Source organism: Nerophis ophidion, linkage group LG02 (genome assembly GCF_033978795.1).
Source record: "Nerophis ophidion isolate RoL-2023_Sa linkage group LG02, RoL_Noph_v1.0, whole genome shotgun sequence".
Classification (NCBI taxonomy): domain Eukaryota; kingdom Metazoa; phylum Chordata; class Actinopteri; order Syngnathiformes; family Syngnathidae; genus Nerophis; species Nerophis ophidion.
Genome location: NC_084612.1, coordinates 74960438 through 74977937, shown reverse-complemented (window position 1 = coordinate 74977937; position 17500 = coordinate 74960438). Strand labels below are relative to the sequence as shown.

The 17500-nt window shown below is 41.3% G+C and overlaps 1 protein-coding gene across 2 annotated transcripts in view; it reads left to right on the top strand.

Moving 5' to 3' along the window:
* LOC133545408 (filamin-B-like) overlaps positions 1-17500 on the top strand; it is a 99945-nt gene that overhangs the window by 68654 nt on the left and 13791 nt on the right. The window contains exons 27-35 of one of the 2 annotated variants that reach the window (XM_061890979.1): positions 117-279; positions 346-506; positions 2293-2584; positions 4576-4729; positions 6715-6904; positions 6981-7228; positions 10033-10116; positions 12440-12545; positions 16851-16991. In XM_061890979.1, coding sequence (XP_061746963.1) covers positions 117-279; positions 346-506; positions 2293-2584; positions 4576-4729; positions 6715-6904; positions 6981-7228; positions 10033-10116; positions 12440-12545; positions 16851-16991 — 1539 coding nt within the window. Of the gene's footprint in view, positions 1-116; positions 280-345; positions 507-2292; positions 2585-4575; positions 4730-6714; positions 6905-6980; positions 7229-10032; positions 10117-12436; positions 12546-16850; positions 16992-17500 lie in introns of both variants that reach the window. The other variant, XM_061890970.1, reaches the window with a different exon arrangement.

The following is a 17500-nucleotide window of genomic DNA, read 5'->3' as shown; positions in this document are numbered from 1 at the left end:
TCATGGTCATGGACCCACTAGCTGCGCAAGCTAGCTTTCCAATCAGCTAAACAGACTCAACAACTCAATAAAAGTAGCGGCTTATAATCCAGAATTGACTGTTCTTTGTCTTTCAGGGGACCACAGTGTCCAGGTTCTCTATGACAACACCCCGGTCCTAAAGAGCCCTGTGAAGGTTTCTGTGTCCGAGGGCTGTGACCCCACCAGGGTGACGGCCACGGGGCCCGGCCTCCAGAAAGGCCTCACTGACAAGACCAACAGCTTCAACATCATCACCAGGTAGACCAGAGCTGAGATCCGCGTGTGTTTCAGTGCCTCGTTCTTAGATATCAAACACTTGAGCAGGGGAGCAGGCACGGGCGACCTTGGCATCACCGTGGAGGGTCCTTCCGAGTCCAAGATGGCGTGCAAAGACAACAAAGATGGCAGCTGCAGCGTGGAGTATGTTCCCTTCACGGCCGGCCTCTATGACGTCAACATCATGTACGGAGGACAACACATCCCTGGTGAGGACAAGGAATAATAATACTTCACCTCCACATGGACTTCAATCTGGCTTGAAAAGCTTCTTTGATAAACATGAACGTGTTACGTAATAAATGGGCCTCCAACACGTTTATCAGCAGTTTTTAATAACTTAACCAAAAAATGTTTTCAGCACAAACAAACAAATGGGACACGCGTGGGGAGAGTTTGACACATTTCGGGGGTTTAGTTATGATTAATAACACAATAATTACACCTAAATGACATAAATCCATAAAACGTTAACTTAAAAACTTATATTTCAACCCAAAAATGTTTGCCACGTTTAGAGAGATTTTGGCATAGTTGGGGTAAAGTTATGATTATTAAAATGTTAATTACATGTTAATAACAAAAGCCATATGGTATACTAACTTAAAAACTGTAAAAACCATAAAATGTTATAACTAAAAACGGTAAAAACCACAAAATGTTATAATAACCTAAAAACTGTAAATAAAAAACAATAAATGCTAAAATAACTTAAAACTGTGAAAATCATAACATGTTATGATAACTTAAACAATGTAAAAAACATTAAATGCTATAACTTAAACTGTAAAAACCATAAAATGTTATAACTTCAAAATTGTGAAAAACCTTAAATGTTACAACTTAAAAATTGTAAAAAGAATAAAATGTCTTTAGAAAATTTAGAAACAGTAAAAAAACGTTAAATGTTACAACTTAAAAATTGTAAAAACCATAAAATGTTATAACTTCAAAACTGTAAAAACCATAAAGTGTTATGATAAACTAAAGACTGTAAAAAACATCAAATGCTATAATAACTTAAAAACCATAAAATGTAAAATGTTACAATAACTTAAAATCCGTAAAAAACAGAAAGTGTTATAATAACTTAAAATCTGTAAAATAAACATAAAATTTAAAATAACTTAAAACTGTAAAAACCATAAAATGTTATAACTTAAACTGTAAAAAACAAAATGTTATATAAAGACCATTAATAACTTCAAAACTGTAAAAACCATAAAATGTTACAATAACTTCAAATCTGTAAAAAACTGAAAATGTTATAACTTAAAAACTGTAAAAAAAAAACTGAAAATGTTACCGTAACCTAAAATCTGTAAAAACAGAATGTTATAACTTAAAATCTGTAAAAAACTGAAAATGTTATAATAACTTAAAAACTGTGAAAAACAACAACATAAAATTTAAAATAACTTAAAACTGTAAAAACCATAAAATGTTATAACTTAAACTGAAAAAAAAAAATGTTATATAAAGACCATAAAATGTTATAATAACTTAAAAACTGTAAAAACCATAAAATGTTACAATAACTAAAAATCTGTAAAAAAACTAAAAATGTTATAACTTAAAAACTGTAAAAAACTAACTGAAAATGTTACCGTAACTTAAAGTCTGTAGAAACAGAATGTTATAATAACTTAAAATCTGTAAAAAACATAAAATGTTATAATAACTTAAAAACTGTAAAGACGTTACAATAACTTCAAATCTGTAAAAAAAAAAAAAAACTGCTGTAAAAAACTGAAAATGTTATAATAACTTAAAAACTGTAAAAACAGAAAATGTTGCCGTAACTTAAAATCTGTAAATTCAGAAAGTGTTAACTTAAAAACTGTAAAAAACATAACATGTTATAATAAATCAAACTGTATAAACGGCACAAACGGTTGGGACAAGTTTGGGGGGGATTTTGGTCAAAGTGGGCGGGGCCACCTCAGACAGGTGAAAAGTCCCGTCAACCAACGCTCTTCCTGTTCTGGTTTCCAGGAAGTCCCTTCAAGGTGCCTGTGCAGGACACTGTGGACCCCTACAAGGTCAAGGTGTCCGGTCCAGGTGTGGGTCAAGGGGTCAGGGCCCACATTCCTCAGTCCTTCACTGTGGACTGCAGGAAGGCGGGCAAGGCCCCGCTTGCCGTGACCGTGGCGGCCCCCAGAGGTGCCTTGGAGCCCGTGGAGGTGGTGGACAACCGGGACGGAACCCACACCGTGTCCTACACGCCCTCTGGGGAGGGAATGTACAGTGTGGACGTCCTGTATGGGGAGGAGGACGTCCCCTCCAGGTAAACATACTTCATTACAGCGGAAACACAATAAATAATCAGGGGTGTCCAACTTGAACAGTGGGGGCCACATTGGTAGTAAAGTAACTATTCGTGTTCAATATGTATATATGATCACATATTATTGGACTAATGAATTGCATATATAATTAATAATGAATATATTTGGCTATTAAGAGTATGTGATAATTTGATCCTTGTATACTTCTGTAGAAAGCAGCTAAAATGTGCCAAACATGTAAAAGAGTGGAGGGAATGTTTAGCATTTTCCCTTTGATGGCTGTAGGTTTGATTTTGTTTTGCTGATTGGACGTTTTTTTATAATAATATCCACAAAGTTCAATGAGCAGGTTGTGTAATGTGTGACCATGTTCCGATTTTTTTTTTCCTGCACCATGACTAGGGAAGGTTGTTTTGGATTGGGTAATTTTAGAGATGTCTGATCATTTCAGACTGATGATATTATTGGCCAATAAATGCTTTAAAATGTTATATCGGAAATTATCAGTATGTTTCAAAAAGTAAAATTCATGACTTATTAAAACACCGCTGTACGGAGTTATATACGCCAATAAAATAAACCTTAAAGGCACTGCCTTTGCGTGCCGGCCCAATCACATAATACCTACGGCTTTTCACACACACAAGTGAATGCAATGCATACTTGATCAACAACCATACAGGTCACACTGAGGGTGGCCGTATAAACAACTCTAACACTGTTACAAATATGCGCCCCACTGTGAACCCACACCAAACAAGAATGACAAACACATTTTGGGAGAACATCTGCACCGTAACACAATATATACACAACAGAACAAATACCCAGAACCCCCTGAGGCATACTTGGTCAACAACCATACAGGTCACACTGAGGGTGGCCGTATAAACAACTTTAACACTGTTACAAATATGCGCCCCACTGTGAACCCACACCCAACAAGAATGACAAACACATTTTGGGAGAACATCTGCACCGTAACACAATACACAACAGAACAAATACCCAGAACCCCTTGAGGCATACTTGGTCAACAACCATACAGGTCACACTGAGGGTGGCCGTATAAACAACTTTAACACAGATTACAAATATGCGCCCCACTGTGAACCCACACCCAACAAGAATGACAAACACATTTTGGGAGAACATCTGCACCGTAACACAACATATACACAACAGAACAAATACCCAGAATCCCTTGCAGCCCTAACTTTTGCGGGATGCTACAATATACACCCCTCTCGCGACCCCACCCCACCACCACCACCACATCAACCCCGCCCACCTCAACCTCCTCATGCTCTCTCAGAGAGAGCATGTCCCAAATTCCAAGCTGCTGTTTTTGAGGCATGTTCAAAAAAAGAATGCACTTTATGAATATTTTTTTTTTCCATAACTTGAGTTGATTTATTTTGCAAAAACCTTGTTACATTGTTTAATGCATCCAGCCGGGCATCACAACAAAATTAGACATAATAATGTGTTCATTCCACAACTGTATATATATCCATATTGGAATCGGTAATTAAGAGTTGGACAATATCGGGATATCGGCAAAAAAGCCATTATCGGACATCTCTATTCATTGGACATTTCTTTTATTATATCCACAAAGTTCAATGAGCAGGTTGTGTAATGTGTGACCATGTTCGGATTTTTTTTCCTGCGCCATGACTAGGGAAGGTTGTTTGGATTGGGTAATACAAGTACATGCTGTGCGTTTAATCACATTGATGTACAATTAATAGCCTTCTAACTTTATTTTGTTGGCCACCAGATGGCGACAACATGGCCAATATAAGACCGCTGACTAATTCTTTATTGGACTCGTAGTTTGGACACTCCTGATCTACATCAACACTACGAGTAGACAATTAAAAAAATTGAATAAAAATTCAAATTGATATTTGGTTTAATTTTTCTCTCAATTTAGAATCGGGATTAAATAAAGGAAATGTTTTATTTATTTGTTGTTTCTCTTCAGCCCCTTCAGGTTTCGGGTCCTGCCCACTCACGACGCCAGCAAAGTGCGAGCCAGCGGCCCCGGCCTGACCGGCAAAGTCCTGGCCAGCTTCCCGGTGGACTTCAACATTGACGCCAGGCAAGCGGGCCAAGGACAACTCAGCGTGCTCATCACCGTGAGTGACATCTTTTACAGGAACTTACTTTCAGTCATCACCGTGAGTGACACCTTTTACAGGAACTTACTTTCAGTCATCACCGTGAGGGACACCTTTTACAGGAACTTACTTTCAGTCATCACCGTGAGTGACACCTTTTACAGGAACTTACTTTCAGTCATCACCGTGAGTGACACCTTTTACAGGAACTTACTTTCAGTCATCACCGTGAGTGACACCTTTTACAGGAACTTACTTTCAGTCATCACCGTGAGGGACACCTTTTACAGGAACTTACTTTCAGTCATCACCGTGAGTGACACCTTTTACAGGAACTTACTTTCAGTCATCACCGTGAGGGACACCTTTTACAGGAACTTACTTTCAGTCATCACCGTGAGTGACACCTTTTACAGGAACTTACTTTCAGTCATCACCGTGAGTGACACCTTTTACAGGAACTTACTTTCAGTCATCACCGTGAGTGACACCTTTTACAGGAACTTACTTTCAGTCATCACCGTGAGGGACACCTTTTACAGGAACTTACTTTCAGTCATCACCGTGAGTGACACCTTTTACAGGAACTTACTTTCAGTCATCACCGTGAGTGACACCTTTTACAGGAACTTACTTTCAGTCATCACCGTGAGTGACACCTTTTACAGGAACTTACTTTCAGTCATCACCTTGAGTGACACCTTTTACAGGAACTTACTTTCAGTCATCACCGTGAGTGACACCTTTTACAGGAACTTACTTTCAGTCATCACCGTGAGTACAGGAACTTTCAGTCATCACCGTGAGTGACATCTTTTACAGGAACTTACTTTCAGTCATCACCGTGAGTGACACCTTTTACAGGAACTTACTTTCAGTCATCACCGTGAGTGACACCTTTTACAGGAACTTACTTTCAGTCATCACCGTGAGTGACACCTTTTACAGGAACTTACTTTCAGTCATCACCGTGAGTGACACCTTTTACAGGAACTTACTTTCAGTCATCACCGTGAGTGACACCTTTTACAGGAACTTACTTTCAGTCATCACCGTGAGTGACACCTTTTACAGGAACTTACTTTCAGTCATCACCGTGAGTACAGGAACTTTCAGTCATCACCGTGAGTGACACCTTTTACAGGAACTTACTTTCAGTCATCACCGTGAGTGACACCTTTTACAGGAACTTACTTTCAGTCATCACCGTGAGTGACAACCTTTTACAGGAACTTACTTTCAGTCATCACCGTGAGTGACAACCTTTTACAGGAACTTACTTTCAGTCATCACCGTGAGTGACACCTTTTACAGGAACTTACTTTCAGTCATCACCGTGAGTGACACCTTTTACAGGAACTTACTTTCAGTCATCACCGTGAGTGACAACCTTTTACAGGAACTTACTTTCAGTCATCACCGTGAGTGACAACCTTTTACAGGAACTTACTTTCAGTCATCACCGTGAGTGACACCTTTTACAGGAACTTACTTTCAGTCATCACCGTGAGTGACACCTTTAACAGGAACTTTCAGTCATCACCATGAGCGACACCTTTTACAGGAACTTACTTTCAGTCATCACCGTGAGTGACACCTTTTACAGGAACTTACTTTCAGTCATCACCGTGAGTGACACCTTTAACAGGAACTTTCAGTCATCACCATGAGTGACACCTTTTACAGGAACTTACTTTCAGTCATCAACGTGAGTGACACCTTTTACATCTGCGGTCCTCTCCAAGGTTTCTCATTGTCATCCCATTGGGTTGAGTTTTTCCTATTGACTTAATTATTGTTTAACTATACAAATGTAAATATTATTGAAGTAAAATTGCTGCATTCTTACTCTCTTGGATTGTGAGTCCTCTTGGTTGACTTAGTTGCTCGTCCTGGTCTCACCTTGGACTCCTTGGTCTTGGCTCCACGAAGCGTTTGTACGAAAAGTCCAAGTCAGGCACGTGTCTTTGATGTTTGATAGTCTTGTACTCCACCTCCCCCAGGACCAGGATGGTAAACCCAAGCTGCCCAGTATCCATGACAACCAAGACGACACGTACCAGGTGTCCTACATCCCCGACCGGACGGGCCGCTACACCATCGTCGTCAAGTACGGCGGCGATGACATCCTGACCTCGCCCTACAAAGTCCAGGCCACGGCCACGGGGGACGCCAGCAAGTGCATCGCCACCGGTCCGTCGCCACTTTTCTACAAAATGAAACATCTTTCATTTCAGAGCATCAAACATGTTGATGTTCTTCCTCCCAGGCCCCGGTGTTGGTCCCAGGGTGGCCATCGGCGAGGAGCTGGCCCTGCTGGTCAACGCCAAAGGAGCCGGGAACGGCAAAGTCAACTGTGTGGTCGTGCGGCCCGACGGCAGCGAGGTGGACGCCGAGGTCCTGGAGAACGAGGACGGCACCTTTGACATTTTTTGCACGGCCATGGAACCCGGGAACTACGTCATCTTCGTGCGCTTTGGAGGAGAGAACATACCTGGAAGTCCCTTCAAGGTCACGGTGAGTCAGACATGGTGGACCACGAGTTGGACCCTGGCGGAGTAGACAAGACCAAGGTCAGGCATTACCCTATTTTCTGGACCATAGGCCAGGTCTATTCAGGACTTTTTTCATACAAAAGGCGCACCCAATTATAAGGCGCATGTGACCAATCTAAGTCCGAGACTAGACATGACCAATCTAAGTCCGAGACTAGATGTGACCAATCTAAGTCCGAGACTAGATGTGACCAATCTAAGTCCGAGACTAGATGTGACCAATCTAAGTCCGAGACTAGATGTGACCAATCTAAGTCCGAGACTAGATTTGACCAATCTAAGTCCGAGACTAGATGTGACCAATCTAAGTCCGAGACTAGATGTGACCAATCTAAGTCCGAGACTAGATGTGACCAATCTAAGTCCAAGACTAGTTGTGACCAAGCCCGAGTCTAGATGTGACCAATCTAAGTCCGAGACTAGATGTGACCAATCTAAGTCCAAGACTAGATGTGACCAATCTAAGTCCGAGACTAGATGTGACCAATCTAAGTCCGAGACTAGATGTGACCAATCTAAGTCCGAGACTAGATGTGACCAATCTAAGTCCGAGACTAGATGTGACCAATCTAAGTCCGAGACTAGTTGTGACCAATCTAAGTCCGAGACTAGACGTGACCAATCTAACTCCAAGACTAGTTGTGACCAAGTCCGAGACTAGATGTGACCAATCTAAGTCCGAGACTAGATGTGACCAATCTAAGTCCGAGACTAGTTGTGACCAAGCCCGAGTCTAGATGTGACCAATCTAAGTCCGAGACTAGATGTGACCAATCTAAGTCCGAGACTAGATGTGACCAATCTAAGTCCAAGACTAGTTGTGACCAAGCCCGAGTCTAGATGTGACCAATCTAAGTCCGAGACTAGATGTGACCAATCTAAGTCCGAGACTAGATGTGACCAATCTAAGTCCGAGACTAGATGTGACCAATCTAAGTCCGAGACTAGATGTGACCAATCTAAGTCCGAGACTAGATGTGACCAATCTAAGTCCGAGACTAGATGTGACCAATCTAAGTCCGAGACTAGATGTGACCAATCTAAGTCCGAGACTAGATGTGACCAATCTAAGTCCGAGACTAGATGTGACCAATCTAAGTCCGAGACTAGTTGTGACCAATCTAAGTCCGAGACTAGACGTGACCAATCTAACTCCAAGACTAGTTGTGACCAAGTCCGAGACTAGATGTGACCAATCTAAGTCCGAGACTAGTTGTGACCAAGCCCGAGTCTAGATGTGACCAATCTAAGTCTGAGACTAGATGAGACCAATCCAAGTCCGAGACTAGATGTGACCAAGTCCGAGACTAGATGAGACCAATCTAAGTCCAAGACTAGACGTGACCAACAATCTAAGTTTGAGACTAGATGTGATATGACCAATCTAAGACTAGATTTGACAAATCTAAGTCCGAGACTAATTGTGACCAAGCCCGATACTAGATGTGACCAATCTAAGTCCGAGACTAGATGTGATATGACCAATTTAAGACTAGATGTGACCAATCTAAGTCAGAGAGTAGTTGTGACCAAGCCCGAGTCTAGATGTGACCAATCTAAGTTCGAGACTAGATGAGACCAATCCAAGTCCGAGACTAGATGTGACCAATCCAAGTCCGAGACTAGATGTGACCAATCCAAGTCCGAGACTAGATGTGACCAATCTAAGTCCGAGACTAGATGAGACCAATCTAAGTCCAAGACAAGACGTGACCAACAATCTAAGTGTGAGACTAGATGTGATATGACCAATCTAAGACTAGGTTTGACCAATCTAAGTCCGAGACTAGTTGTGACCAAGCCCGAGACTAGATGTGACCAATCTAAGTCCGAGACTAGTTGTGACCAATCCCGGGACTAGATGTGACCTATCTAAGTCCCTATCTAAGTCCGAGACTAGTTGTGACCAAGTCCGAGACTAGATGTGACCAATTTAAGTCCGAGACTAGACGAGACCAATCTAAGTACGAGACTAGATGTGATATGACCAATCTAAGACTAGATGTGACCAATCTCAGTTGAAGACTAGATGTGCATCTAGTCTCGGACTTAGATTGGTCATATCTTGACTTGGACTTTGATTGGTCGCATCTAGTCTCGGACTTGGTCACACTAGTCTCGGACTTTGATTGGTCGCATCTAGTCTCGGACTCGGTCACACTAGTCTCGGACTTTGATTGGTCGCATCTAGTCTCGGACTTGGTCACATCTAGTCTCAGACTTAGATTGGTCGCATCTAGTCTTGGACTTGGTCGGATTTAGTCTCGGACTTAGGTTGGTCACATTTAATCTTGGATACTTATAAGAAATGTACTTTATTTGTCTCCATGGAGGCGAGGATTAGTGATTTAGAAGTAGCTAAAACACTGTGGATAGACGTTAGCCGCTAGCTAGCTATCCATGTCTACAAGCAGCTCTTCCTGAGGGTGTTTCAGTGTTAGAACTTCAACTTTATCTTTACTTTTTAACCAAAATGCGTCCATTCTCCTGTTTCTGTCGGCCCACTGTGTCTGCTTGTAAGTACTCAGTGTGCGCGCGCTGCCGAACATGCTCCTCTAATGACCATCATGCCCATTAAAGAAAAGGGGCGGGGTGGAACCGGTACTTTTTAGAGGCCTTATAGTACCAAATAGGATTCATTATTATGGCGGTACTATACAAGTACCGATATACCGTACAACCCTAGTTCCAGTCCTCAGGAAGACTGGAACTAGGGTTTTAGAGTCCAGATGTGTGGACCCTAAAACCTTCCTGTCGTCTATGCAGGCCACCAACGAGGTCCCCATCATCCAGGAACACACTTCGCTGCAGCAACAAGCTGCTCCCTTGGGGGCTGGCTTTCGACCCTGGGTACGACACACACACAAACACACACACACACACACACACACACACACACACACACACACACACACACACACACACATTCTTGTATTTGTTACCTTCTGGAGACCTCCGAAAAATGCCCAGCCTTTCCAAATATATAAAGTAGTGTATTTACAACATGAATAATATATACATACTATACAAATATAAAATAGCTTGAGTTGGAATTTCACAAGAAAAAGGTCACAATTTCAGAAGAAAAAGTTAGAATTTTGGCAGTATTATAAAAAAAGGCATTATTTTTCATATTTCTGCAATATTATGATAAAAGTTGGAATAACAGTCACAATTTCACAAGAAAAGCTTAAATGTTGTGTCGTGATTTTATTCAACAAAAGTCACAATTTTATAAGAAAACCTTAACATTTTGGCGATATTATAGTAACGATATTATAGTAACAATCGGAATTTTACTTGGCAAAGTAAATACATACTCAAAAAATATCGCTATTTTACAAGAACAAAAACAATGGCAATATTGGGATAAAAGTCTGAATTTGATCTTTCAAATGTCACCATTTTGCATTAAAAAGTAATTATTTTTACATAAAGTAATAACTTTATGTGAAAATATTGTATTATTACAGAAACAGAAACATATAAGACCCAATTATATAAGCAAAAAAGTCGACACATTGTGAGAAGAAAATATAAGTACACCTCTGCATCCTTATTTACAACAAAGAAAAAAAACAATTTATTAACAGTTTTTTTCTTGGAACAGGAGTGCACCAAGTTGCCGGAAATTAAATAAATTCAATGAAGAATAACAATTTTAAAAAGCACAATATATAAAACACTTTAACCTAAAAAACTGGTAAAAACATAAGGATAAGGGTAAAAGTATATCTTAAAGATAAGAAGGTCCATTACCATTAAAAAAAGAACATTTATAAACCCTAAGAAAAACCTTAAAATTGATCCTGACACACACGGGGAGTTAATGCAGAGATTTTAAAACTGGTGTAATGTGAGCCCGCCTTCTGGTCTTCATCAGGACACATGCTGCTGAATTACATATATATATATATATATATATATATATATATAGTGTATGTATGTGTATATATAACCTATGTATATGAGACTAGACGAGACCAATCTAAGTCCGAGACTAGACGAGACCAATCTAAGTCCGAGACTAGACGTGACCAATCTAAGTCCGAGACTAGACGTGACCAATCTAAGTCCGAGACTAGACGTGACCAATCTAAGTCCGAGACTAGAAGTGACCAATCTAAGTCCGAGACTAGACGTGACCAATCTAAGTCCGAGACTAGACGTGACCAATCTAAATCCGAGACTAGACGTGACCAATCTAAGTCCGAGACTAGACGTGACCAATCTAAGTCCGAGACTAGATGAGACCAATCTAAGTCCGAGACTAGATGTGACCAATCTAAGTCCGAGACTAGATGTGACCAATCTAAGTCCGAGACTAGATGTGACCAATCTAAGTCCGAGACTAGATGTGACCAATCTAAGTCCGAGACTAGATGTGACCAATCTAAGTCCGAGACTAGATGTGACCAATCTAAGTCCGAGACTAGATGTGACCAATCTAAGTCCGAGACTAGATGTGACCAATCTAAGTCCGAGACTAGATGTGACCAATCTAAGTCCGAGACTAGTTGTGACCAATCTAAGTCCGAGACTAGTTGTGACTAAGTCTGAGACTAGATGAGACCAATCCAAGTCCGAGAGCAGATGTGACAAATCCAAGTCCGAGACTAGATGTGACAAATTTAAGTCCGAGACTAAATGAGACCAATCTAAGTCCAAGACTAGTTGTGACCAAGCCCGAGACTAGATGAGACCAATCTAAGTCCGAGACTAGATGTGACCAAGTCCGAGACTAGATGAGACCAATCTAAGTCCAAGACTAGACAAGACCAATCTAAGTCCGAGACTAGATGTGATATGACCAATGTAAGACTAGACGTGACCAACAACCAAGTCCGAGACTAGATGTGATATGACCAATCTAAGACTAGATTTGACGAATCTAAGTCCAAGACTAGACGTGACCAGTCTAAGTCCGAGACTAGATGAGACCAATCTAAGTCCAAGACTAGACGTGGCCAACAATCTAAGTTCGAGACTAGATGTGATATGACCATACTAAGACTAGGTTGGACCAATCTAAGTCCGAGACTAGTTGTGACCAAGCCCGAGACTAGATGTGACCAATATAAGTCCGAGACTAGACGTGACCAATCTAAGTCCGAAACTAGAAGTGACCTTTTTAGCGATGGCCACTGATTAGCTCCTGTCTTGTCTCCAGCAGGCGACCTCAGACCACTATGAGGTGGTCAGTGACAGCGTAAACGGAGGCAGCTTCAGATCTTTTGACCTGGTCATACCTTTCTCCGTCCAGAGGGGACAAATCACCGGTGAGAGACACTCCATGTTTTCCCAATGATTGCTGGTCCAGTCATGTGCGGCCACTGCTTGTTGTTGACAAGCTCGCCACGTGTTTGGGTCATTGGATCTTTCAAATAAACATAGTGGATCTAACATAATAGTGAGAGTCCAGTCCATAGTGGATTTAACATAATAGTGAGAGTCCAGTCCATAGTGGATCTAACATAATAGTGAGAGTCCAGTCCATAGTGGATCTAACATAATAGTGAGAGTCCAGTCCATAGTGGATCTAACATAATAGTGAGAGTCCAGTCCATAGTGGATCTAACATAATAGTGAGAGTCCAGTCCATAGTGGATTTAACATAATAGTGAGAGTCCAGTCCATAGTGGATCTAACATAATAGTGAGAGTCCAGTCCATAGTGGATCTAACATAATAGTGAGAGTCCAGTCCATAGTGGATCTAACATAATAGTGAGAGTCCAGTCCATAGTGGATCTAACATAATAGTGTGAGAGTCCAGTCCATAGTGGATCTAACATAATAGTGTGAGAGTCCAGTCCATAGTGGATCTAACATAATAGTGTGAGAGTCCAGTCCATAGTGGATCTTACATAATAGTGTTAGAGTCCAGTCCAAAGTGGATCTAACATAATAGTGTGAGAGTCCGGCCCATAGTGGATCTAACATAATAGTGGGAGTCCAGTCCATAGTGGATCTAACATAATAGTGAGAGTCCGATCCATAGTGGATCTAACATAATAGTGAGAGTCCAGTCCATAGTGGATCTAACATAATTTGGAAGTCAAGGCGCTAGAGCAGGGGTCGGCAAACTTTACCAATCAAAGAGCCATTTTACCTGTTTCACAAAATAAAGAAGACAATGGGAACTGCAACCATTCTCGCGACTATCTGCTGGTGGTCACTCAGAGAACAACAATAAGGGCGTGCTATGTAGACATTGCCTTTGACACCTTCTACAACATGTACAGACCGCTTGCCAGCCCAGTAACATGTATGTGGCTACCACAGGTACACGTACACGACTACAAGGCATAGTTGTTCAACAGCCATACAGGTTACACTGAAGGTTGTGATATAAACAACTTTAACACTCTTGCTAATATGCGCCACACTGTGAACCCACACCAAACAAGAATGACAAACACATTTCGGGAGAACATCCGCACTGTAACCCATTTTAAACGCAACATGACAATTACCCATAATCCCATGCATCCGTGACTATTCCTGGCTATATTATACACCCCGCTAGCACCAAACCCTGCCTGTCCTTAAATGGCCTGCCCCTGACCTGAACCCCATAGAGAATACGTGGGTTATTGTGATGAAGCTGAAAGACACCAGACCCAATAATGCAAATGAGCTAAAGCTGAAGCATCCTGGGCATCCATAACACCTCAGCAATGCCACAGGCTGATTGAAGCATCCTGGGCATCCATAACACTTCAGCAATGCCACTGGCTGATTGAAGCATCCTGGGCATCCATAACACTTCAGCAATGCCACAGGCTGATTGAAGCATCCTGGGCATCCATAACACCTCAGCAATGCCACAGGTTGATTGAAGCATCCTGGGCATCCATAACACTTCAGCAATGCCACAGGCTGATTGAAGCATCCTGGGCATCCATAACACTTCAGCAATGCCACAGGCTGATTGAAGCATCCTGGGCATCCATAACCCCTCAGCAATGCCACAGGCTGATTGAAGCATCCTGGGCATCCATAACACCTCAGCAATGCCACAGGCTGATTGAAGCATCCTGGGCATCCATAACACCTCAGCAATGCCACAGGCTGATTGAAGCATCCTGGGCATCCATTACACTTCAGCAATGCCACAGGCTGATTGAAGCATCCTGGGCATCCATAACACTTCAGCAATGCCACAGGCTGATCGAAGCATCCTGGGCATCCATAACACTTCAGCAATGCCACAGGCCGATTGAGGCATCCTGGGCATCCATAACACTTCAGCAATGCCACAGGCTGATTGAAGCATCGTGGGCATCCATAACACTTCAGCAATGCCACAGGCTGATTGAAGCATCCTGGGCATCCATAACACTTCAGCAATGCCACAGGCTGATTGAAGCATCCTGGGCATCCATAACACCTCAGCAATGCCACAGGCTGATTGAAGCATCCTGGGCATCCATAACACCTCAGCAATGCCACAGGCTGATTTTAGCATCCTGGGCATCCATTACACTTCAGCAATGCCACAGGCTGATTGAAGCATCCTGGGCATCCATTACACTTCAGCAATGCCACAGGCTGATCGAAGCATCCTGGGCATCCATAACACTTCAGCAATGCCACAGGCCGATTGAAGCATCCTGGGCATCCATAACACTTCAGCAATGCCACAGGCTGATTGAAGCATCGTGGGCATCCATAACACTTCAGCAATGCCACAGGCTGATTGAAGCATCCTGGGCATCCATAACACTTCAGCAATGCCAGAGGCCGATTGAAGCATCCTGGGCATCCATAACACTTCAGCAATGCCACAGGCCGATTGAAGCATCCTGGGCATCCATAACACTTCAGCAATGCCACAGGCTGATTGAAGCATCGTGGGCATCCATAACACTTCAGCAATGCCACAGGCTGATTGAAGCATCCTGGGCATCCATAACACTTCAGCAATGCCACAGGCCGATTGAAGCATCCTGGGCATCCATAACACTTCAGTAATGCCACAGGCCGATTGCCTCCATGCCACGCCGCATTGATGCAGTCATCCATGCAAAAGGATTCCCAAACAAGTAATGAGTCCATTAATTTACATTTTCAAATGTTTGATTTTGTTTTGCTGTTATAAATATATTTTTTTTTTACTTGGTCTGACTAAATATTCAAATTTTTTGAAATCGGATTTTTGAGGTTTTTTTTAGCTGTATGCCATAATCAGCAATATTCAAATAATAAAAGGCTAGCAATATTTCAGTTGATGTGTAACGAATCCAGAATGTAAGACATTTTCATATTGTTAGTTGCGTTACAGAAAATACAGGACTTTATGGCAACATTGTAATATTCTGGTGTATACACAGTGTGGAGCAGCATTGAAGGTAGTGATGAATGTTTTGGTCACACTGATGATGATCACAGAAGACCTTGCAGCTTCCCAAACATCTGTTAGCAATTTGTGTTGCTGACATGAGGAAATGCTTTGGTAAATGATTGTGTATGTTTTTATAATCGAGTCCATCTGGATGTTTGAAGTGCTCAATGGTTGGAAGAACAAAGGACCTTTAAAAAAATAAATAAAAATCAGCTCACCAGAAGCTTTTTCTTTGTTTTCAGGGAGGATTTTATTCTGATAATAATTAACCTTATTCAAACAGCCTTTGATAATAAAACAATCCTCAGCAGTTTAGCTTTTTATTATTTGTCCTATCTGACATGTTTTAACAGAAAGAAGGTTAGAAGGTATTTTCAGTTTTAAAATAAATATTGATAATATGACAGTATTAAGGGCATACGTTGTAGTACATTGTCCGTGCCTGGATGATGGAAATGCCTGAGGTTATTAGTGCAAAGTGATGGATACTTGCCAAACTCCATAGTCGCCATCTTGGCGAGGGACTAACTTGAAATGATAACAGCTGTGGAGCAAACCTGCAGTGCTGGAATGTAGTGGACTGAAGGAGGACTAACTACACATGCAATCTATTGTGTGCAAAGTACACATTTTGAAGTTAGATGTATTGATTCGAAACTGTGTGTGTGTGTGTGTGTGTGTGAGGTGTGTATATGTATAATATATGTATGTATATAGGTATATATATATATGTAAATATATGTGTGTATATATATATATGTATGTGTATATATATGTGTATATATGTATGTATGTGTACAGTATGTATATGTAAATGTGTGTGTAAATATATATATATATGTATGTATATATATATATATATATGTGTGTGTGTATATATATATATATGTGTGTATCTATGTATATGTATGTGTGTGTGTATATATAAATGTGTATATGTATTTTTGTGTATATATATATATATATATATATATATATATATATATATATATAAATGTGTATATGTATGTATGTATGTATATGTATATACATACATATATATATATATATATATTATACATATATATATACATGTATAATAATGTGTCTATATAGGTGTGTATATGTACATATATATGCATAATAAGTTTGGGGACCCCTGCACTAAAGCATGACTCTACAGTTTTGGGGACCCCCGCACTAAAGACATGAATCTACAGTTTGGGGACCCCCGCACTAAAGACATGACTCTACTTTCAGGGGAGGTGCTGACACCTTCAGGGAAGTCCACCCAGCCTCACATCACAGACAACATGGACGGCACAGTGACAGTGCAGTACTCGCCCACCGAGGCCGGCCTGCACCAGATGCACATCAAATACAACGGCACGCACATTCCAGGTGTGCTCACACACACACACACCTGCTGCAGCACAACAACAACAACAACAACCCCAACTATTCACTGCTGTTACTGCCAAGCTTTCCCTGATTCACTGGCCGCACACGCACGCACACACACACATGCACACACATACCTGCTGCTGCAGCACCACAACAACTATTTACTGCTGTTACTGGCAAGCTTTCCCTAATTCACTGGCCGGACACACACACACACACACACACACACACTGTATGTAGTCAACATGTGCTTAGAATACACACACATTATGTATGTAGTCAACATGTGCTTAGTTAGAATACACACGAACACACACACTGCATGTGATTAACATGTGGTTAGTCAAACTACACACAGACACACACTGTATGTAGTCAACATGCGGTTAGTCAGAATACACACGGACACAGACATACACCGTATGTAGTCAACATGCAGTTAGTCAATCAATCAATGTTTATTTATATAGCCCCAAATCACAAATGTCTCAAAGGACTGCACAAAT